The 24806-nt window shown below is 40.5% G+C and overlaps 1 protein-coding gene across 1 annotated transcript in view; it reads left to right on the top strand.

Annotated features, from left to right (window-relative positions):
* Window positions 1-24806, top strand: part of insra (insulin receptor a) — a 159999-nt gene that overhangs the window by 9845 nt on the left and 125348 nt on the right. The window contains exon 2 of the mRNA XM_007236326.4: window positions 14410-14958. Coding sequence (XP_007236388.3) covers window positions 14410-14958 — 549 coding nt within the window. The remainder of the gene's footprint in view (window positions 1-14409; window positions 14959-24806) is intronic.

Genomic DNA, 24806 nt, shown 5'->3' with positions numbered 1-24806 from the left:
ATAACCAGAATTAAACTTTGTTGTTGTTGTTATATGTATTATAAATTATTATTATTATTGCTAGTGGTGGAGGGGGTGTTTGTAATCAGAGATGAAGCATCACTCATTCTACTAAAAACAATACAAATACACTGATGTACTAATTGTCATTGGAAAGAAGCAGTATCTTCTCCCATGATTATTGTTGAGTTGTTGTTGAGTCTGTTCACAAAACCAGACAATTCCAGCCTTCTTTGACGTAAACCCAGAATTGTTAGATGCTTGGACAACTTTAGAAATGGAATGTCCTATGTACTACCCCATTATAATTACCATTGTCTTGCCTAATGCACTTTGTTCAGCCTCACTTACAAGATAGCACCTCACAATGTATCCAGGTTCTTGGCATGCCTGTGTAATAACTGTATTGCAAGACAAGCACATTTTTATTTTCTTTAGTTAGTTTACAAACTGCAGGAAATGGGTTGAGGAAATGATCCTGATATTTGTAATGTTACACAGACATCACTACGTGGAAAAACTGGTTCTCAACACCATGGAAATAAACCTCCAGTTATTCATCATTTTAAAATACAGTATTGTGCAGAAAGGATTGGGAGACATTAGCGAAGAGTTGTTGTTTTTTTTTTTTTTTTTAAATCTGCAGCTGTTGTTGGCTTGGTCTTCATGTTAGTTTATTTGCATTGTGAACGCTGCCCAGTGTAGTCAACAGTTTTCCAGTTTGGCGACTTTGTGGTTTTGTAAATAAACCAACACACGTGCAGTTTCGCTTTCGGAGAAGCTCAGAAAGCCACAGAAACCACATCAAGTGATAAAATGGCCACTAGGGTCTGTTGGCGTGTTGTTAGATACAGCCTGAATGGGTTTATTATAGCCTGAGTCATGTGTGGATCACTCTGCTGTTCAGTATAATCTCCTGTTTGTTTATGAATGTAGGTGTGTGGAGTAGACTAACCCCGCCCTCCAGTGAGAAAGTTCACCTTGCAGTCAAATAAATGCATTTGTCCAAAGCCATTATAAGATCAAAATAAGCAGTTTATAAACTACTAAAAAGCGTTGAGTGTATTCTAGACCTGCAAATTGAGCTTCTGTCTCTAAAGGCTTTACTGTCTTTACTTTTCTTAACTCAGGAAGTTAAATGTGACTCTTTGAATCTATTGTTGTACAGTAAGGAAGTGTAGGTTCAGAGTGAGGGAAGTGATCTACCTTATCGTACTGTACACAATAACATTGCAAAAAAAATGTAACACTATAAAAAAAAAAAATCAGTTTTCCTGAAGCAGTCTGTTTTGTATTTGTTTTGCTATTTACTGTATTTACTTTTACTTGTTTGTTTGCAGGGTTTTTTTGTGTGTAGTGAATGAATTTAGAAAAATTCAATATTTTGTCATATTACCAACAGTATTGTTATGCAAAAATACTTGAATACTTTAAATATTTAGTATAATTTTAACCTAGATCACTCTACCCCTACAGCAAGTGGAGGAAGTTTTCATTGATGAGCTTGGTTTGAGATCTGGAGATCATTTATCGCTCTTAAAAAGAAAGGGTTCTTTAATGGTTCTTCAGTAATGGACAGTGGTTCTACATATAATTATATCAAATTCAAATAACCATTTGAATAGTACAATTGTTCAGTGCATAGATAAAGGGTTCTTCAGATTGATAGAGAAGGGTTCTATGTCTCTCAATAAAGGGTTCTATCATGTGTATTAGGCTCTGCTGTTCAGCTTGGGTAAGGAGTTTGTTTGTGTTTATAGGCTTAAAATAGGGTGCTTTCACAAGTACCTTGATTGGTCTGAACCAAAACCAAGATGTAAAAGGTGCCATACACAGACCGGACTAAAGGACCAAAAAAAGATTTGTCTCAGTCCAGATCAACTGAACCACTGGTCATTTTTTTGCCCTGTGAAAGTAGTTCAGTAGATGATTTGGTCTTTTTGACCAATTACAGGAAGGCCATCACCAGCTATTAAACAATAGAAGAAGAAAAATAGTTTTTGGTGTTGCATGTACATGCAGCAGAACAGCAGAAACCGCACTTGCTGGTGATTACTGTATATACTGTAACTGTAGATCAGCCCTTATATATAAACTAATATAAGAGGAATCTGAGGGTAATCTGTTACACTTATTCTGCTGCTTCAATCCGGTCACTGTCAAGTAATGGGAGACGCAGTCTATGTAAGAAGTTCTTTAATTACTAAACAGTATAGTGCAGTGGGACTACTAACCAGATCAAATGTATACAAAGTAGCAAAAACATGAACCATGATTTGGACTTTCAGGTGTGAAAACACTCGTAGTCACACCACATTCTAAACCACATCAGCTTACTGAAATATTAAATATCTGGAAAATGTTTAAGAGACAAACTAAAGAAGCTCATGTCAGATACAAACATGTTTTGACATGTTGCACCAATACCACAATCCATTCTGAAACCAATACTGATGCTAATGCCAGATTTCAAGTATCTGCCGTATCAAGTACTGATACCAACTTTGTTTCAATTTCTATTTTGGTAAAAAGGAGTGTTATGTATCCAAGTAAGATATAATAAGTTTTTAAAACACAGAATCTATTAAGAACATCTTTTATTGGTAAAAAAAAAAAAAAAAAAAAAAATTACAATACTGTAACTTGTGCAAGTAGGGAAGCAGCCTAACAACACTGCACCCCTTTAGTGGCGTGCACCAGTAATTGCTTCATGGTATCAGTGCGCAGTGCTCTCTATATGTCAGTACTAGTCTTGACAGATGATCTGAATCTTTGATCAATCGTGAAAGTTTAAAGAATGTTTTACTGAGCTGTTTACTTGTTTACTTTATTAAGTCTGAAAACAACCAAAAACAGTAGGCGTGATGCTGAGTAATGATGATGAAACCAGCTTGTGCGAGATTCGGCGGGCTGATTTAACATAAACAAGTTGTGTAATTGTGAAAGCGGCCTGGCTGTGTGCTGTTCCTGCGTGAGGGTGTGCAACTAAGAGGAAGAGCGAGAGACTATTTTGGGGCCTTGGTGTTGGCCTTGTCAGTTTTAGAAACGTGCACCCCGTCCAACTTCCTCTGCAGCACACACTGAAGTGTTTCCAGCAGCAAGGTTAAATCTGTCTCTCTCTCTCTCTCTCTCTCTCTCTCACTCACTCACTCACTCACTCACTCACTCACTCACTCACTCACTCACTCACTCACTCACTCACTCACTCACTCACTCACTCACTCACTCACTCACTCACTCACTCACTCACTCACACACACACACACACACACACACACACACACACACACACACACACACACACACACACACACACACACACACACACACACACACACACACACACACACACACACACACACACAATTATCCTCTTTTTGTTTCCAGTGTTTTATTACTGTACCTCCCCGATCAGTCAATTAGCACTGCAGCTAATGGACTAGTGTAGTGAACAAGTGCCAGGTGCCTATACCCTATTAATTAGTGCTGGCGATACTGTGCACATCTAGTTATTGTGCTATGTAAGCTCATACCTTTTTATTAGTTAGATCTGAAGCTTTACAGTTGAAGTAACTGAACGTAGCCCACACCTGGCATTAGGCAGGGTGCCAATAGGTTCATGTTTATCTGCTGCAGGTAAACCTGGCAGTACTTTTCTACTGGGATTTCTACAGTATGTATGTATGGAAAGTACATTTTATTTGGATTGGTCTTAATCCACTGGATAGTTAGAACTGAGTAATGCATTTATTACTCTTAATAAAAATATGTTAATCTTTATATTGCAGTAGTCTCTTTTATAAAGAAGTTTTCCTGCGCAAGTGATGTTTCATTTCAGATCAGGACTACAGTGACAGGACTACAATGCCTCTATTGTTGTTGTAGTTGTTGTTGTCTGTCTGCCACTTCTAATAAATGTCAGAAGTGCTGACAGGGGCATTCAGGAGTAAAGTGTCTGTGTTGGTATGAAACGGTGACTGTGTCTCCTCCTGTCTGACCACATTGTTCACACACCTCTGAATGTGAGAAGTGTGTAATTTGCTCCTTAGGGTTCTTCCTCTTTATATAAGGGAGTTTTTTTTCTTGCCACTGTGTGACCACAATAGTTTGCATCTCTGTGGTGCTGCTCATAAGAGGCGTGGACCTGTTTTTCTCTGTTAAGCTGCTTTTGTGAACTTCTGTTGTAAAAAGTGCTAAATAAATAAAATTGAATAGGGGTGTGACGAGACACTAATATCACGAGACGAGCTGAGACACGATACTGGGTTCACGAGACGAGATTTAAAAATAAAATTTTAAAGAAAACATCAAAAATGAAAAATGGCTTGAAAACTAGAGTTTTATTTGACAAAATCATATAACACACAATTAACAGACTGGTTTCTCTCACACATTGATTCTATAAGAAATAGAAATAAGAATAAGAATAAAAAATAAAAATAAAACTTATATACTATATATAGGTCTTATATAGTGCAAACAACAAGTGCAAACCAAAACCAGTCATATTAAGACTAGGGTTTGTGTTTTTTTCTCCTAAATCTCTTGTAATTTAACTATGCATAACCATAACCAGTCATATTAAGACTATGTTTGAAGTGCAGACAGAGACAGAACATTTTTAAATACAGTACAGAGTTAAGGGATTAGTACAACTGCCTATGAAACAGTCACATGTACTTACAGTATTTACTAGGGCTGTGAATCTTTGGGACAGTAAGAGCACTGTTGCGCGGAGCTTTTAACTGTACCGCGGAGCTCACCTACTGTCGCACAGAGCTCTTTAACTGTACCAGGGAGTGGAGATCTTTAACTGTACCGCGGAGCTCACCTACTGTCGTGCGAAGCTCTTTAACTGTACCGTGGAGCTCACCTGCTGTTTTTCTCCCGCGAGACAGGTTTAAGCTTGATGAAAAATATCGTCACATTTTAGTCTCGCGAGATCTCGTGCCACGAGATCTCGTCACACCCCTAAAATTGAATTAAATTGAATTGTTCTTTCACAATTGTCTAGAAGTTGCGTGAATGTATTCATTTGCATAGATTTGATTTTTGCCGTATGGCCTAGCTATGTTTCACCACAATGCAACCATTGGCAGCTCTCTTCATTAAAATGAATGGCATGCGTCGAGAATAAAGTGACTGACTGGCTTTGCCTTTATTAAAAACAGGCAGAGTTGAAACTGACTGTTTACACTGCAATTTCCCTGTATGTTAGGACTGTATGGACCGGGAAAAGTGCATATTTTACTGTAATATCTTTCATTTTAGTAAAGTAATTTTGTGTTTTGCATGGTAGGGACCCTTTAAATAAATGATTTTCTGATAGCGATGCTATTGTGATGTCATTGTGCGTCTGTAGTGTAGTTAGTGTAGTAAAGCAGTGGTGATGACTTTAGACTCTGGGGATGACTGGCAACTGTGGGAGGTTTTATATAAACCCTGACTCTGAACTTGGTGTTCTATTAAAGTGTGTGTTGAACTGGAGTGAACCTGAACATCTGTGTCAGTGTTATTCACTCATTTATCAGGAGTTTTTCCATTTGGATCACTGAGATGACCACAGCTGAAGTGGACACGACATGTTTGTTTGCATTGCAATCCCACCGCCACCACTACCACCACACACACACACACACACACACAAACACATGTAAATGTATAGTTTCTGTGAGGATTTGAGTGCATTCAGCGACAAAACAGGAATACTGAGGTCAGGATACTAAAATGATCATTGCCACCTCATTCCCAACTCCACAATTCATCCCAAAAGTATTGATCACCATCTTTTCAGTGACCACTGTTCCTTCCACTGCTACACAGATCAATACTGGGCTGCTTTTTGCGCTTCCATCTCACTCCTGATATAAGGTATGGTGTCAGCAGTTCTTCTTAATCTGCTCCAGAGTATCCTATTCTATTAGCAGTACTTCTTAACCGATACTAGACAAACTGGGAATGTGTTCATTTGCATATCTGTGTCAGCAGTGGATGCAAAGTAAAGTAACTGAACGCATTTAAAAAATAGGTTGTTTTTTTTTAGTTTTTTTTTAATCCAGAACCCAACACTGCTATCTGGTGTTTGGGGTTTACACCAACACAAAATGAACCGCTGTCAATTAGCACACTGACCCTCTGCCACTGCAGCATAAAAGCAGCAAGCTAATTGGCTCTTTCTGTTGAGGGGCAGGACTTAAACAGACGCTGGGATGAGCGTTACACACATGAATAGAGTGAGTTTGTATCTGTTAATAAATCACCTGGCATAAACAACCTTCCAATGAGCACTCACCCAGCATTATGCATATATGGATTTTTTTGGTCTGCAAAGTGAGCAATACCACATCAGACTCATGCTTTTCTCAGATGACTCAGTTTTGTTGGTATGGGCCCTTTAATCTGCTCAGTGAGAGTGAGTTCCTCACTGAGCAGCTGTGTTTAGAGCATGTGTTTGGCCAAGCCGCCGTGTAGGGCTGGAAATAAAGTGGATGACCGCATGGAGTCAACCAGGACACCACACACACACACACACACACACACGCGCGCTCGCTCCAATCACAAATTCCTCACACACACTCCAGTGGCCTGCTGGTCCACTTTTTTTTGTATGCTGTATGTATTAGATTCTCAATCAGGAATATGAGGCTAAAAATAAAAGTCTGACCAAAAGTGTGTGTGTGTGTGTGTGTGTAATTATCAAAGTGTGTGTGTGTGTGTGTGTAATTATCAAAGTGTGTGTGTGTGTGTGTGTAATTATCAAAGTGTCTGTGTGTGTGTGTCTGGGTGTTTGTGTGTCTGTGTGTGTGTCTGTGTGTGTGTCTGTGTGTGTGTCTGTGTGTGTGTCTGTGTGTGTCTGTGTGTGTGTCTGTGTGTGTGTCTGTGTGTGTGTCTGTGTGTGTCTGTGTGTGTCTGTGTGTGTGTGTGTCTGTGTGTGTCTGTGTGTGTCTGTGTCTGTGTGTGTCTGTGTGTGTGTGTGTGTGTGTGTGTGCACTCTTTCACATGGACGAACCCTCCTGATCTATTAATTTATCATTTTGGTCAATTATGCAATTTGTTACATGTTATGTGTTGTTTAGTTTGTGAATGGTGGGGGTTGGGTTTAGTTTGTGAATGGTGGGGTTGGGTTTAGTTTGTGAATGGTGGGGTTGGGTTTAGTTTGTGAATGGTGGGTTTTTGGTTTAGTTTGTGAATGGTGGGGTTGGGTTTAGTTTGTGAATGGTGGGGTTGGGTTTAGTTTGTGAATGGTGAGGTCTGGTTTAGTTTGTGAATGTTGGTTTTTGGGTTTAGTTTAGGAATGGTGGGGTTGGGTTTAGTTTGTGAATGGTGGGGTTGGGTTTAGTTTGTGAATGGTGGGTTTGGGTTTAGTTTGTGAATGATTGGGTTGGGTATAGTTTGAATGGTGGGGTTGTGTTTAGTTTGTGAATGGTGAGGTCTGGTTTAGTTTGTGAATGGTGGGGTTGGGTTTAGTTTGTGAATGGTGGGGTTGGGTTTAGTTTGTGAATGGTGGGGTTGGGTTTAGTTTGTGAATGGTGAGGTTGGGTTTGAGTTTGTGAATGGTGAGGTTGGGTTTAGTTTGTGAATGGTGGGGTTGGGTTTAGTTTGTGAATAGTGGGGTTGGGTATAGTTTGTGAATGGTGGGGTTGGGTTTAGTTTGTGAATGGTGGGGTTGGGTTTAGTTTGTGAATGGTGGGGTTGGGTTTAGTTTGTGAATGGTGGGGTTGGGTTTAGTTTGTGAATGGTGGGGTTGGGTTTAGTTTGTGAATGGTGAGGTTGGGTTTGAGTTTGTGAATGGTGAGGTTTGGTTTAGTTTGTGAATGGTGGGGTTGGGTTTAGTTTGTGAATGGTGAGGTTGGGTTTGAGTTTGTGAATGGTGAGGTTGGGTTTAGTTTGTGAATGGTGGGGTTGGGTTTAGTTTGTGAATGGTGGGGTTGGGTTTAGTTTGTGAATGGTGGGGTTGGGTTTAGTTTGTGAATGGTGGGGTTGGGTTTAGTTTGTGAATGGTGGGTTTGGGTTTAGTTTGTGAATGGTAGGGTTGGGTTTAGTTTGTGAATGGTGGGGTTGGGTTTAGTTTGTGAATGGTGGGTTTTTGGTTTAGTTTGTGAATGGTGTGGTTGGGTTTAGTTTGTGAATGGTGAGGTCTGGTTTAGTTTGTGAATGTTGGTTTTTGGGTTTAGTTTGTGAATGGTGGGGGTTGGGTTTAGTTTGTGAATGGTGGGGGTTGGGTTTAGTTTGTGAATGATTGGGTTGGGTATAGTTTGTGAATGGTGGGGTTGGGTATAGTTTGTGAATGATTGGGTTGGGTTTAGTTTGTGAATGGTGGGGTTGGGTTTAGTTTGTGAATGGTGGGGTTGGGTTTAGTTTGTGAATGGTGGGGTTGGGTTTAATTTGTGAATGGTGAGGTTGGGTTCGAGTTTGTGAATGGTGAGGTTGGGTTTAGTTTGTGAATGGTGAGGTTGGGTTTAGTTTGTGAATGGTGGGGTTGGGTTTAGTTTGTGAATGGTGGGGTTGGGTTTAGTTTGTGAATGTTGGGTTTGGGTTTAGTTTGTGAATGGTGGGGTTGGGTTTAGTTTGTGAATGGTGGAGTTGGGTTTAGTTTGTGAATGGTAGGTTTGGGTTTAGTTTGTGAATGGTGGGGTTGGGTTTAGTTTGTGAATAGTGGGTTTTTGGTTTAGTTTGTGAATGGTGTGGTTGGGTTTAGTTTGTGAATGGTGAGGTCTGGTTTAGTTTGTGAATGTTGGTTTTTGGGTTTAGTTTAGGAATGGTGGGGGTTGGGTTTAGTTTGTGAATGATTGGGTTGGGTATAGTTTGTGAATGGTGGGGTTGGGTATAGTTTGTGAATGGTGGGGTTGGGTTTAGTTTGTGAATGGTGGGGTTGGGTTTAGTTTGTGAATGGTGGGGTTGGGTTTAGTTTGTGAATGGTGGAGTTGGGTTTAGTTTGTGAATGGTGGGGTTGGGTTTAGTTTGTGAATGGTGGGGTTGGGTTTAGTTTGTGAATGGTGGGGTTGGGTTTAGTTTGTGAATGGTGGAGTTGGATTTAGTTTGTGAATGGTGGGTTTTTGGTTTAGTTTGTGAATGGTGAGGTCTGGTTTAGTTTGTGAATGGTGAGGTCTGGTTTAGTTTGTGAATGGTGAGGTCTGGTTTAGTTTAGGAATGGTGGGGGTTGGGTTTAGTTTGTGAATGGTGGGGTTGGGTTTAGTTTGTGAATGGTGGGGTTGGGTTTAGTTTGTGAATGGTGGGGTTGGGTTTAGTTTGTGAATGGTGGGTTTTTGGTTTAGTTTGTGAATGGTGGGTTTTTGAGGTCTGGTTTAGTTTGTGAATGGTGAGGTCTGGTTTAGTTTGTGAATGTTGGTTTTTGGATTTAGTTTAGGAATGGTGGGGGTTGGGTTTTGTTTGTGAATGGTGGGGTTGGGTTTAGGTTGTGAATGGTGGGGTTGGGTTTAGTTTGTGAATGGTGGGGTTGGGTTTAGTTTGTGAATGGTGGGTTTGGGTTTAGTATGTGAATGGTGGGGTTGGGTTTAGTTTGTGAATGGTGAGGTTGGGTTTAGTTTCTGAATGGTGGGGTTGGGTTTAGTTTGTGAATGGTGGGGTTGGGTTTAGTTTGTGAATGGTGGGGTTGGGTTTAGTTTGTGAATGGTGTGGTTGGGTTTAGTTTGTGAATGGTGGGGTTGGGTTTAGTTTGTGAATGGTGGGGTTGGGTTTAGTTTGTGAATGGTGGGTTTTTGGTTTAGTTTGTGAATGGTGGAGTTGGGTTTAGTTTGTGAATGGTGGGGTTGGGTTTAGTTTGTGAATGGTGGGGTTGGGTTTAGTTTGTGAATGGTGGGGTTGGGTTTAGTTTGTGAATGGTGGGGTTGGGTTTAGTTTGTGAATGGTGGAGTTGGGTTTAGTTTGTGAATGGTGGGGTTGGGTTTAGTTTGTGAATGGTGGGGTTTTGGTTTAGTTTGTGAATTGTGTGGTTGGGTTTAGTTTGTGAATGGTGAGGTCTGGTTTAGTTTGTGAATGGTGAGGTCTGGTTTAGTTTGTGAATGTTGGTTTTTGGGTTTAGTTTAGGAATGGTGGGGTTGGGTTTAGTTTAGGAATGGTGGGGGTTGGGTTTAGGTTGTGAATGATTGGGTTGGGTATAGTTTGTGAATAATGGGGTCGGGTTTAGTTTGTGAATGGTGGGGTTGGGTTTAGTTTGTGAATGGTGGGGTTGGGTTTAGTTTGTGAATGGTGGGGTTGGGTTTAGTTTGTGAATGGTGGGTTTTTGGTTTAGTTTGTGAATGGTGAGGTCTGGTTTAGTTTGTGAATGGTGGGGTTGGGTTTAGTTTGTGAATGGTGGGTTTTTGGTTTAGTTTGTGAATGGTGAGGTCTGGTTTAGTTTGTGAATGGTGAGGTCTGGTTTAGTTTGTGAATGGTGGGGTTGGGTTTAGTTTGTGAATGGTGGGGTTGGGTTTAGTTTGTGAATGGTGAGGTCTGGTTTAGTTTGTGAATGGTGGGGTTGGGTTTTGTTTGTGAATGGTGGGGTTGGGTTTAGTTTGTGAATGATCAGGACAGGATGGTATTGTGATTGGTCTGGTTTGGTTTCTGAATGATCAGGACAGGATGGTGGTGTTTATTAATCATTGTGGCGATTAATGAATTTTATCGATTAATTTAAATTTACAGTTAAGGATGATGTGTTTTCATCAAAATCGATTTTCTGAGTCTTAATTTTCACCCCTGTGGGCTCCTGTATTTCAGAGTGAGCTTAGCCCCTCCCTCCCTTCCTCTCTCCCTCCTGCAGCTTGAGCAACTAGCTCCGTGATCTGGAGTTGGTTCAGTTTTGCGGCGTCGGCCGTAGACCAAACAGATCCTCGCTGTAAGGCGTGTTTAAACCGAGTGCTTCTAAATGAAGCAGCTCGGCAAATTTATCTGTATACCTTAACCTAAAGCGGAGAGGGAGAAGTGCTGCTCCCAGTGGAATGAACGCAGCAGCAGCACTAGCACTCCAAAGTAAAACAAGCAACTGTGTCCCAACCGTCTACCAGGTCCTGTATGCACTACAAGTTAAGATTTTTTGCATATTCATGAGAAAAGATCATCTCATTTGATAGAACACTGGCACTTATTTAAAAGCTTTGTTTTGCAATTCAAGCCCAATGGGGAAAAGTCTTAAATAGCGTATTAAATTGTACTTGTTTTCTATTTTGTAAGTTTTATCAAAAAGGGCACCATTTTGTTTTTAAGGCTGTGTCTATTTATGTATTTTTTTAAGTTTGAGGGTGCATTGTGTCATTACCTAAACTATGTTGGAGAAAAGCTTTCTAAAAGTTACTAGATGTTCTCACTGTTTACAATATGTTTTTTTTTTTATTCTTTTTTGGTTGCACTTTAACCACAAAGGGGAAATTTAAAGCTCACCTTCCGCGAAAATCCGATTTTTCTTGTTTTTTTGTGGAATACAGTAGGTCTCTCCGAGTTGAATGTGTACACCTGCACATTAAACTGTTTTGCAGCCCCCATTGTCTGCAGGAGCTAAGCAAAGAAATCCCCCCTCCCCCCCTCCGAAAAACGGGTGAATTTTGAATTATCTTTCTGCCTACGTAGGCAGAAACTCACAGACCAGCCCACCTTGGCTCGAGAAACTCCCAGAGGCGGAGCTGAAGCGACGCAACATCACCGCTCATCAGTTAGGAGGTGGGAGGCAGTAAGCGGCAGAGCGGTGGAGGGGCGTCGCAGTGCTCCTAGCCAATCAGAGGAGAGATATTTGCATGCTGTTTGCATGTATGAATATTCATGAGCAAAGCTGGAATCCGGTCATTTTGGACACACCCCTAAAACAGTCCATTAAAAAAGAGCTATACAGAGACACCTGAGCACTTTTTTTTTACGAAAACGGCTCACATGTCATTCATTCATACTAGAGACCACAACTAGACATTTTAAAATGAAAGAAAAAACGACGGAAGGTGAGCTTTAAGTAAAAACTAAATAAATAAGAACTAGTTTTTAACCATTTCTGTATCATCTTTAGTTAGATTTTTATTAGGGGGAAAAATGATTTAAATCGAAAATCGGATTAAAAAGAGCCCAGCTCTAGTTTTGAATGCTGTAGTTGAAATGAGACTGCGTTCAGGTTGTAAATGATGTTAATTCTGCACAGGCACTCTGCAGGCCACCATCATTAAATAGCAGAGCTTAAGTGCCAGACACTGCTGGACGATTTTTATGATCAGCGTTGGCTCTCTTGTGTTGGGTGGAGGCATCTGCTCAGAGGAGGAGACTCCACGGTGCCACTCTAGTCGTGGGGTCCTCCACTGCTCACAGGCCTGGTTCCTGTGTAGCACTCTGAAATCATATTTAGATTTTTATGGGATATATGATTTTGATAAAGGGTTCAATAAAGATTTAGGTTTACAACATTGTTTTGCTGAAGGTTGTCATCTGGATTCTGTTTTGTGCAGAAGATGTTTAGCTGCTTAAAATGAGCCCTGTGCGTCTGGGACGGGATCACTCTGATTTTAACATAATTTAGTTTCAGGTCAGAGTTTCAACAGAATGTCATAATCGAGGGTTTTCTGTTTAAATATTAATCAGATCTGCAAACAGCGTGATAAATTTGTACATCATGCAAACTTTTATAGAGCATTATAAATTAGGACTGGTATCATCACTGATTTCCCAGTTTGATTCGATTCTGATTCACAAGGTCCCGATTCGATTCAAAATCAGCAGCGTGTAATGCTAGTAAACTTGGCTAGAAGGGGATCAGCTTAACCGGTGATTTGACTAACCCGCTAAGCTAACGGTGGATTCAGCTGGTCAGGTCTTACTTTAAATAAGGTACAGGTAAAAACAACACTGGAAAACAACTTAAACAGTGTTGAATGTAATTTAATAAACACAGGCAGCAGTGAGTGGAAATACAGAGGGCGGTGCTCGTGAGGATGGTCTCGTAAGATAAACAGTGAAAATTCGGGTTTATATTTAAGCAATATTTAAATATTTAAATATTGCTTTTATACAACAGTTTCTTTTTTTACTAAATATATAAAGAAAATAAATCAGAGAACTTTAAGAAATTCAGTTTGAATATGCTTTAATATGGACTGAGCCTTCCGCCAAAAAGTAGTTCCACCACAATTTAACTACATACAGTGTATGGTTCAGGCAGACTAACACCACGAAAGTTAGCTTGAAAGCAGAATTGGGAATAGTGACGATGGTAACGTTAGGAGCGTGAAATAACGCTGATACTCTCCTCTCCAGCTCCGCGGAGTCGTCTTCAGGTGAAAACCGCGAATTTTAGCATTTCTGGTTATTTTCCTGGGTGGTGTTGGTTTTAGCTAGCTGGCTGGACTGTGGTTAGGTTAGCGTAGCTTGCTTTAGCTCAGCATTAACTTAGCTTAGCCTAGCCAGGCTGGTTAGCGTTCTGGCTGTAAGCATTTTTCGTTCCCTTTTTTCCACGAAAGATGAGCCAGCGCTGCGGGCGAGCGTGCCGCGGCTGAACGCTAGTCTGTGCTAAGCTAACGCTGCTGCGGGTGTCCTGTGTATATACGCCGTTACTCGGCAACGCGTCGGCGGAGAGATACAAGTTTAGTGTGAGAAGGCCGTGATGTTATCACGAAATATCATCGCGGCTAGATCACTTCTCAACCAATCAGATTGTGAGGTCGGAACTAACTGTTGTTTAAACATCGATATCAGATCATTCAAATGAAGATTGACTTAAATCAAAAAATCGATTTTTTTTAACACCCCCCAATTTTAGAGTGTATAGTATCCTTCATGTAATATATTTAATTATAGTCTGTCAGAAACAGTGTGTGATTTTATATAAATGTAACAGACCATTATAGAGCATCCAATATGCTTTCTTTAATGTATAATTTGTGAGGATGAAAGTATATTTGTTATGAATGTAATAGAGCCTATACTCCCTGTAGTGTATTATAATCTGTCAGAATCAGTCTATGGATCATATGAACATTATGGGGCATTATAGAGCTCTTCCCATTCTTCTTGTAGTGGATTGCAATCGGTCAAAATAAGCATATAGATCAAGTGAACGTTATAAAGCATTTTTGACCGCCCTGAATGTTTCCTGTTGTGTATTATCATCTCGAATGAGGGTTTAGATCCTACACAACTAAAGCACTAAAACCACATATATTACATCAATGAATAGTTCAACGCTACAGATTTAGTATGTTCTGTTGCCTTCTGAGAACAATCCTTGTTGCTACAGGTTGGAAATTATGTTTCTTAAAGGATGCCAAAGGCCACTCTAAAAAACGCAGTATCATAACTGGATATCTCTTAAGAATAGCAGACACCAATACCATAATTGTCCTGGCTTGCCATAACTGATGTTATCAATTGCTAGTTGACTCTGCTGAACAGTTATTGCATCTCTCTCTAACTGTCCGTCCTCCTTTTTTCTTTTTTCAGTTTGTTCGAGTAAAGACATCAGAAACAATGTGACCAACCTGCGTTTACTGGAGAACTGCACAGTGATCGAGGGCCACCTAAAGATCCTGTTAATGTTCACCACGAAACCAGAGGACTTCCGAGGCCTGACTTTCCCCAAGCTGACTGTGGTGACGGACTACCTCCTGCTGTTCCGCGTCTACGGGATGGAGAGCCTCAGCAGCCTTTTCCCGAACTTGACTGTGATCCGAGGGAACAACCTGTTCTTTAACTACGCTCTGGTTCTGTTCGAGATGCTGCAGCTGAAGGAGCTCGGCCTACATAGCCTGATGAACATCACCCGTGGCGCTGTGCGGGTGGAGAAGAACCCCGACCTCTGCTACCTCTCCACCCTCGACTGGTCCAAGATCCTTGACTCTGTGGAGGACAACTACATTGTGGCCAATAAGAATGACGGAGAGTGCGGAGACGTGTGTCCCGGCATGGCTAAAGGCAAGACCACCTGCCCTCAGACCACCATCAACGGGCACTTCAGCGAACGCTGCTGGACACAGAAGCACTGCCAGAGAAGTGAGTAATAAACTCCTCCTTTTTCTTCTCCACAAAAGAGCGCTTTGCATTTTCAGTGTGATTTAGCCTTCTGAAAGATTGGCAGTAGCAAATCTGAGCAGAGATTTGACATTTTAAACACTACTTTCTGTAGTGTATTAGTCTGTCAGAAGGAGTGTGTGTATCATATGTACATTATATAGCATTATTGAGCACCCCCTACACTTCCTGTAGTGTAATACAGTCAGAATAAGCATGTGAGTCATTCTATTTATATAGTCATCACATTATAGAGAGTGAGTTTGTAGATTGTGTGAACATAGTAGATCTTGATATAGCCGTATGATATGTGGACATGACCTCATAATTTGAGCTGAATTCTGTGTTTACGTGTTAATGAGTCTGTGTGTGTGTGTGTGTGTGTGTTGGATGTAGTCTGATTTATCATGCATGTCCCATTGTTGGTCATGTAGAATATAATTTTTTAATCATTGTTAATTTCTATGTCAGTTTACTCTGTAAGCATTTCTTAGACCAGACATAGTGTTGCCAAGCTGGGTTTATAAGATGACCTATTGTTAGGCTCATGGGTCAAAGGTCAAAACTCCTTAACAGAGCAAGACATCTGTTTTTGGGACTGGTGGTGGCAGGTCTTTTGTTTCTGGTACACCTCCCCCCATGTCTAAACACTATTTAGCCAATGTGTGTGAGTTAGAGTTAGAGAGACAGCTTTGGTGTTGGAGGTGAGACTGGCTGGGAGAGCTGCTGGACAGCCTTAAGGCTGTACTAAGGCTGGACCATGCTTGTCTCAGTGTCCATGCTTTAAACAACTATCCGAATAAAGCTACAATCTTCCTGCAATAACGATCTCTGAGACTCCTTTCTTCTGCAATCTACATCTACAAGAACGTTGTTGAACAGCAGACGTCAGCAGACGTCAAGAAGATCTAGTGTTCTCTTCACTGCTTCACTGACCCATTTAGAGAAATCTAAATGTGTGGTTAAGAAGACAGAAGTAAGCACCAAGAAAAGAATACAACAGTCATGACAGTAGAAATGTGCATAGCAAATGTAAGAGGAACAAAAGGTGGAAGAAGAATATTTGTTGTGAAAATTTCAGCCAACTCCATACACCCACCACATCACCCCACCACCACAAACCCCAAACCCCAGGGACAGCAGCCTGGATCCACAGGTTAGATTGTGTGGAGCGGCCAACCAGGAGGAGTGAGGCATGTCTAAATATGAACATTTTTTTAATAAGAAAAAAGCCCAGTGTTCCTTTCTATAAAACATATTTAAGGAAAAAAGTAAACAAATCAAACCAAACCAATAGAACTAAGTTGGTTAGCAGGCCTCATTACACACCCACCTTTATTTAGACAAAATAAAAAAAATTTTGTATTGTTTAGCAAACTATATGGATGTCAATGTGTTGGTACAGTATTGGTCTGGTTATAGACTAAAGCCATGTTCACACCTGTCTGAATTAATGATAAAAACTGGTTTGATCTGACCAAACGATGTAGGTGTGAAAGCTCAGACCCTCTGAGACACTAAAAATCTAACCTGTGGATCTGAGAGCGGGATGGTGTGTGAGTTTGCTGAACTGGGAGCAGGAAATGAGTTTGAAGCACAGATTCTGACTGAGATCACAGAGAGCGTGAGATGGGTTTTGTTGGGAATGTCCTTCAATATATTCAATACCTGCAATATTGTTGAGCATCTGGTGCTGATTACTGGGTGTACACTGACCAACCATCATATTAAAACCACTGCCAGTGCAGAACACTGATGGATGGTACGGTTACAGTGCCACCTGTTAAGGGGAAAGATATATTAGGCAACAGATGAATTGTCAGTTATTGAAGTGGATGTTCTGAAGAAGGAGAAATTGACATGCATAAGAATCTGAGACCCCTTGACAAAGGTCAAACTGTGATTTGTAGACCAGAGTTGGTCAGCCAGTAGGGTGCGGACCATCCTTAGGGGAAGGTAGTAGTCCATGGTAGGCTGGTACCTGCACCTCATATCTGCAAAAGCTATTGTCAACACCACTTGCAAGTACATGTAGCACTTGCTGGTTGGGTGCAAATGTGGGAGCTGTGATGGGCTGTGCATGTGTACTGGCACAAAATTTCAATAAAAAAATTGTAACCATTAGAAATTTACTTGAACCGGCATATCTACCTGGCCAGAAATCTCAGCCTTGGGCACTTGATGCAGACAAACATCTTTAATGTTCTTTTTTCGGCGATATTAAAGATTGCAGGGCCTATGATGTCACCAGCCCTGCCCCCACCCATGCACTGTCTCGCGTCTGGACTGAGTCAGTGCTAAACACCCAAAACCCAATGAAAACAGCAAAGCAACAGTAATCTGCCCTTTAATTAGGCATTTAAATGACTTTTTAAAAGGTTTTCTGGGATTTAAAGTGTGAAATCAGCTGTAATTGGAAAACTGTGCCGGACTTTACAAGCACGTGCCCAACCATGTGGATGGAGGTCATGCAGTTACCTTGTGTACCTTTTGACACCTATAAATCCAAATAAACAATAAATCCATAATTCCTGGATTTTGCCTATTAAGAAGTATTTTATCTTCTTCAGTAACACAGATGCTGTGAAACGTTTTAGAGAATAGCTGTTGGTGTTCTATAAAGAAGACTGTGTTTTAGCTGGTAGCTGATTTGATGAGGCAGACGATAGAATAAGCCTGTTAGAATTAACCCACTTTCAGTGTAAGCTCTATTCACTGATCCGGTGATGGTGTAAAGGACGGTTATGGCAGTTCAACTCCACTCTTATTAGATTCTTCATTAAAACAACTCTTTGTGTGTTTATAAGAGGAAGTTGAATATAATATAATGAGTGTGATTATTAGAGCTGTTATTACTATTTACAGATTATACAGGCAGTGTTGGGTTGATGAGCTTTACAGTGGAGCTCTAATCCTTCTTGATCTAACCTAGAGAGGGTTATGGGCTGGCATGCTGACAAGTACGCAGAGGGTGCACCATATGGATAAAATAGCTTGCATAATATTATAGGCTTATATGGTACTTAATCCACTGTGGGTCTGTTTTAATTTAATTAATTTAAACTAAATTTAGTAGTATTATGTTGTATTATTTATTATTTATGTCAGCGCATTTCTGTTATATTTTGTTAGTGTTTTTTAATAGATTATTGTAGATATTTGTGTTGATAAATCAGTTACTGTCCAACTTCTATCTGTATTCTGATGTGCAGAGGAATACCATGTAATGCACAGAAATGTTATCAGCTGCTTTTCTAACGATGCTAATCTGGGATAGTGGTAATTATGATGAAAAGAGAGGCATAAAAAGAGTATCTTTAACACACAGTAATGGCCAAAAGTTTTGAGAATGACACAAATATTATATTTTCACATGATCTGCTGCCCTCTGGTTTTTATGTGTGTTTGTCAGATGTTTTTATCACAAACAGAAATATAATAGCAATCATATTATGAGTAACAAAAGCTTTTATTGACAGTTGGAATGAGTTAATGCAGCAAGTAATATTTGCAGCGTTGACCCTTCTTCTTCAGGACCTCTGCAATTCTCCCTGGCATGCTCTCAATCAACTTCTGGACCAAATCCTGACTGATAGCAGTCAATGCTTGCATTTGGTCAGAATGTGTAGGTTTTTGTTTGTCCACCCGTCTCTTGATGATTGACCACAAGTTCTCAATGGGATTAAGATCTGGGGAGTTTCCAGGCCATGGACCCAAAATCTCTATGTTTTGTTCCCTGAGCCATGTAGTTATCACCTTCTTTATTCATGGCTGTGTTTTTAGGCAAGACTGTGAGAGAACCAATTCCCTTGGCTGAGAAGCAACCCCACACATAAATGGTTTCAGGATGCTTTACAGTTGGCATGAGACAAGACTGGTGGTGGCGCTCACCTCGTCTTCTTCGAACAAGCTGTTTTCCAGATGTCCCAAACAATAGGAAAGGGGATTCATCAGAGAAAATGACTTTACCCCAGTCCTCAGCAGTCCACTCCCTGTACCTTTTGCAGAATATCAGTCTGTCCCTGATGTTTTTTATCTGGAGAGAAGTGGCTTCTTTGCTGCCCTCCTTGAGACCAGGCCTTGCTCCAAGAGTCTCCGCCTCACAGTGCGTGCAGATGCACTCACACCTGCCTGCTGCCATTCCTGAGCAAGCTCTGCACTGCTGGTAGCCCGATCCCGCAGCTGAAACACTTTTAAGAGACGGTCCTTGCGCTTGCTGCTCTTTCTTGGGCGCCCTGGAGCCTTTTTGGCAACAATGGAACCTCTCTCCTTGAAGTTCTTGATGATGCGCTAGATTGTTGACTGAGGTGCAATCTTTCTAGCTGCGATACTCTTCCCTGCTAGGCCATTTTTGTGCAGTGCAATGATGACTGCACGTGTTTCTTTAGAGATAACCATGGTTAACAGAAGAGAAACAATGATGCCAAGCACCAGCCTCCTTTTAAAGTGTCATTCTTACTTAATCATGACAGATTGATCTCCAGCCCTGTCCTCATCAACACCCACACCTGTGTTAATGGAGCAATCACTGAAGCGATATTAGCTGGTCCTTTTAAGGCAGGGCTACAATGAAGTTAAAATGTGTTTTGGGGGATAAAGTTCATTTTCTAGGCAAATATTGACTTTGCATTTAATTGCTGTTAAGTTGATCACTCTTTATAACATTCTGGAGTATATGCAAATTGCCATTATAAAAACTGAAGCAGTAGACTTTGTAAAAATGTATATCATTCTCAAAACTATCAGTCATGACTGTACTTGGTTGGATTCAATTTAACACTAATAAATAATTGTAAAACTAAATGTGGTGAGGTCAAGTCTGTTTTTAAAAATGTTTTGAAATAGTTTACATTTATCTGAATGTTAAATCTAAAGATCTCATTCCATTGTTTTTTTTATTAATTTTAAAATGTCGAGTTGTGGTCTCTAGTATGAATGAATGGCAAGGTGAGCCGTTTTTTGTGATTCTGTTTAGTCCTGCTTTATTTCATTGAGTCAGTGGTCTCTAAAAAAAGACAGGTTTTAATGCCTCCAAACTCCTCAGGAGTTACAAGAGTGTTACAGAGCTTTTAGCCATAATGGCTGAAAGCAGTCTCTCCTATTCTCAGCTGAGTTTTGGGAACGACCATCAGATTACTGTGGAAAGACCTAAGAGCCCTGGCGGAAACATACCATTCAATCATATCACTACAGTAAAGGGGAGCATGGCCATGACGACTTATAAAAAAAATACTTGTACCTTAAAATCTATTCTAAAAAAAACAGTTAACCAGTGCAATTAGTGGAGAGCAGGTGTAATCTGATCACTTCTGGCCTCGCTGTAGATGTGTTTGAGGCATTGCTAGTATCAGTGGGGAGTCTTAATGATTGGGTTGGGCCTTCCAAATTGGTTGGGTTGGGTTGGGTAGTCGAGTTTAACGCCACATCAGCTCGTCGGCTATTTCGCGGCAGGAAAGGTACTGTCCAATCACAAGGTTCTACGATCTAAGCCATCGCAAGGCAGACAGACACAGACAGACACACAGACACATTCACTCACACACTCACACCTAAGGGGCAATTTCAATCAAGTTCCAATTAGCCTGAACGTGCCGTCTTTGGACTGTGGGAGGAAACCCACGCAGACACGGGGAGAACGTGCAAACTCCACACAGAAAGACCCGGGACGCCCCAGCCGGGAATCGAACCCAGGCCGTCTTGCTGTGAGGCGGAAGTGCTACCCACCGCGCCACCGTGCCGCCCCCTTCCAAATTGGAGAGAAAATGGGATTCAATTAGAAATACATATGTTATTTTAAAAATGTCTGCTTCCAGACTGTTCTTGAAGACTGTTTCTACATTTGCATACAAAAGTAAAAAAACACACTCGCACACAGTGAGCCAAGAGATCTGGCATGGCTAAATGTATTGGAAAAATACATATTGGGTATGCAGTGCAGAGTAGTGAAAAAATATAGTTTCATTGTTAAGGCAAGATTCCGAACATTGTAATTAGTAACATCTTCTTGTTAGCAACACTACCCTTGTTTTTTGTGAAGTTATATACAAACATATACACACACAATTCAGTTTCGTCCCCTGATGTATTTGGATCAGGCCCCAGTGTGTCAGCTCTGTCCACAGGTTGGAGTGTGTGTTGGATTCAGGCTGAGGTTTGTGTTGCGGCCGAGAGCCAGCAGTGTGTGAGCATGAGTCTCCTGAAACGCACACACACTTTATAAAATGATCCTCATTATCTTCACTCAGGGGAGATTATACACACACACACACACACACACACACACAAACATACACACACGCTGACTCAGCCTGGAAACCGCAGGCGTGTGTATGGCTTACAGTGCATGGATATTTTTAATTAGCCTCACCACTGCGGTCTGCTATAGACCTAATTACCCTCCCGGAGGCTCCGCCCACAGATATGTTCTTTTATAACTACTAATGAGAGACTGTAACTCCGCTTCAGTGTATATCACAATACCTACATTTAGAGAGTTATTCATTATTATTTACTCTAATGAGAGACTATAGCTGTACTCAGTGTATATCACAATACCTACATTTAGAGAGTCATTAATTATTATTTACTCTAATGAGAGACTATAGCTGTACTCAGTGTATATCACAATACCTACATTTAGAGAGTTATTATTATTTACTCTAATGAGAGACTGTAACTCCGCTTCAGTGTATATCACAATACCTACATTTAGAGAGTTATTAATTATTATTTACTCTAATGAGAGACTGTAGCTCCACCTCAGTGTATATCACAATACCTACATTTAGAGTTATTAATTATTATTTACTCTAATGAGAGACTATAGCTCCACTCAGTGTATATCACAATACCTACATTTAGAGAGTTATTAATTATTATTTACTCTAATGAGAGACTGTAGCTTCACTCAGTGTATATCACAATTCCTACATTTAGAGAGTTATTAATTATTATTTACTCTAATGAGAGACTGTAGCTCCACTCAGTGTATATCACAATACCTACATTTAGAGAGTTATTAATTATTATTTACTTGAATGAGAGACTGTAGCTGTACTCAGTGTATACAGTTGATAGAGTTGTTAATATTTACTCTGATGGTAGAGTGTAGTTTGGAGGGAGAATGGTAAAGGCAGGTTTATTTCTAATGCTCTGTATAATGTGGGATTTGACCTTGACGACAGGGAGTCTTCTTCCTTCTTCCTCCAGATACACTTCCGTTCACATGCGTCAGGTCAGATTGTGAGGGTCAGGTTTGATGGGACGTTTATCACCCGGAGCTGTTTGGGTTGGGCAGCTGCTGTTTCCCACACTGCTGCTGGATGATAATAGATGTGATCTGACTTTGGAAGAAACATTTAATGAAGTAATCAGGGCTGTGCCCATAACAAGCCCTATGCATTCATTCCACTGTTTAAGATGGAAAAGTAAGTTGTAATAAATTGCTACTGTATTTAACAGCATTAAAATTTTGATGTTACATGTTAGTAAAAATGCTGCCCCAATTAAGGTGGAACAAAAGATTTGAATACAAGCACAACACCATTTAGGGGAGGACATAATATTAGAATTAAAGGTTGCACCATTTAAGGTGGAACTACATTTTTAAGTGACATGTTCAATGTTTAGAATATAATGGTAATTCTAATAATAATGATGCCCCATTTTAGGCAATATAACATTTTAATATAAACATAATGCCACTTAGAGTGTAACGTAAATTGTTAAATTCAGATTAATTATTTCACAATTTAAGGTGCAATTAAATGTTTCGGGTAAAATTCTACATAGCTGTCATAAAAATGCTGCCCCATTTAATGTGTGGTTAATTAACATTAAATGCAATATTTTAGGTGGAATGGAATAAAAAATGCTTTACCATTTGTGGTGGAAGAAGAAAATACCAGTAAGAATGCTGCACTATTTAAGGTGAAACAAAATATTCTGAATGAGTGCCACATTTGAGGGAGAAGGGAAAAAAATATATAAAACAAAACTCTGTTTATATAACAGGTTCTCTATAAACATTGATGCCTTCTGAACTTCCCTGTTTGCACTGTTTTACAACAGAGTAAAATGTGGTAGATTCATTATGTTTTTATTTATATGACCCATTTGGCTATGAAGAAATGGATGGGATTCAGGAGTGTTGGGGAGCAATGGAGGAGGTTTATTTTCTGCAGGAGCGTCCGGTGCTCCGGCCACTGGGTTGTAAAGGAAGCTCTGGCGCCGATTGGATCTCCATGTGGAACAATGGCTGCTGAAACAGTTCACACAACCCTCGGCCCAATTGTTTCCTGCCATTGTGGAGTGTTTTCCTTTTGGAGGTTTGAATGGACCCTCGGGGACATACTCTCGGACATCACGCTGAGACGGGAAGCCCAGCCGCCGAGCCGGACACTCGCTGAAATATATCGTAAACAAATTGGCCACTATCCAGCTCGGGGAGGATGTGTCAGTTTTCCCCGAAAGGCAGGGGCACGTGCTGCATTCCAGGGGTCTGCTCTGAAACACGTGCTGAGAGGAGAGGGTCTATTCAAACGCTCTCTACACATAAAAAGTGTAGTTTCAGTAATCTAACTCCTTTAAATATTGGACCTTTTTCCCCGTTAAGAATGTTGGACTGATTTTTATTTCAGTGTTGAGTTAATTCAGTATTCATTTGTGTGTTTAAGGTCATTCTGATCAGTTTTTAGGCTTAGTCTCTGTGTATTTACGCAGATTTATTGATACATTTTTGAGTGTTAGGGTAATCTTGGGTAATGATTTCTCTTTGTTTTTCTTGGCTGATTTAGAGGGAGAACACAATGCAAAGAATCAGTTATGAGAAGATGTTTAGTGTTGTGACTTATTTGTTCGAGTGTTCGAGTCAGGGGGATTTAAATCAAACATTACGGCCGTTTCTCTATATGTAGTACACAAGTTTCGACTCCTGTACTTGGTCAGTACAGACCTGGCAAGTGGGAGGGTGGAACGACATGGGACTTTTATTCTGTAATTGGAACAGCTGAGTACTCGATGATGTCACACTCTCTTAAGGGTGCAGACAGCGTTGTTCAGAAAACACAGGAGCAAATTTTCACACAGACGCTTCCTTAACTAATAAAGTTTGTTTAAACCACTATATAAAAATAACTTTTTTTTATCACACGGCAGTACTATTTTGAAAACGTACAGGTATATAATTTCTCCTCTGATATTACGCTGATGCTGGTGCAAGGTGCATTCTGGGATGTCAGACTGTAAAAAGTCCACACAAGTCACCTTCCATGCATCTTTAATAATGAAGGAGGAGCAAGAAGTCATTTGGGTATTTGTGGTGTACTTGGCTAACTGCAAACTTCTAAATGGAACAGTACTTGCGCTGCGGCTGATTACCTTCCCCAAGTCCATGTATAGACAAGGACGCAGACTGAGAAATGGCCCAAGTTAAGGGATGAGAGCAAATGAGGTGCTGTTAGAACCAGGTGCATTTATGAATAGTTGAGCGCAGTAATTAGAACCATTCACACTCACACAACAAGATAATGATAAAGACCAATCACGGTCACAGGTAGAAGTTTCAGAGCAAATGAGGTAAAGTTTAAGGACCAATTACAGTCTCAGTAAGGCTTTCAGAACAAAGACATAGGAGATTAGAACTACAGGGGTTGGACAATGAAACTGAAACACCTGTCATTTTAGTGTGGCAAGTTTCATGGCTAAATTGGACCAGCCTGTTGGCCAATCTTCATTAATTGCACATTGCAAGTTTTATAAACTGTGGATGCAAGAAGAAGCTGTATGAAAGGGATGTTCGGGTGCTAACCCGGATTGTATCCAAAAAAACT

The sequence above is a fragment of the Astyanax mexicanus genome, chromosome 8 (genome assembly GCF_023375975.1).
Source record: "Astyanax mexicanus isolate ESR-SI-001 chromosome 8, AstMex3_surface, whole genome shotgun sequence".
NCBI lineage: Eukaryota > Metazoa > Chordata > Actinopteri > Characiformes > Acestrorhamphidae > Astyanax > Astyanax mexicanus.
This window is presented reverse-complemented; position numbering and strand designations above follow the sequence as displayed.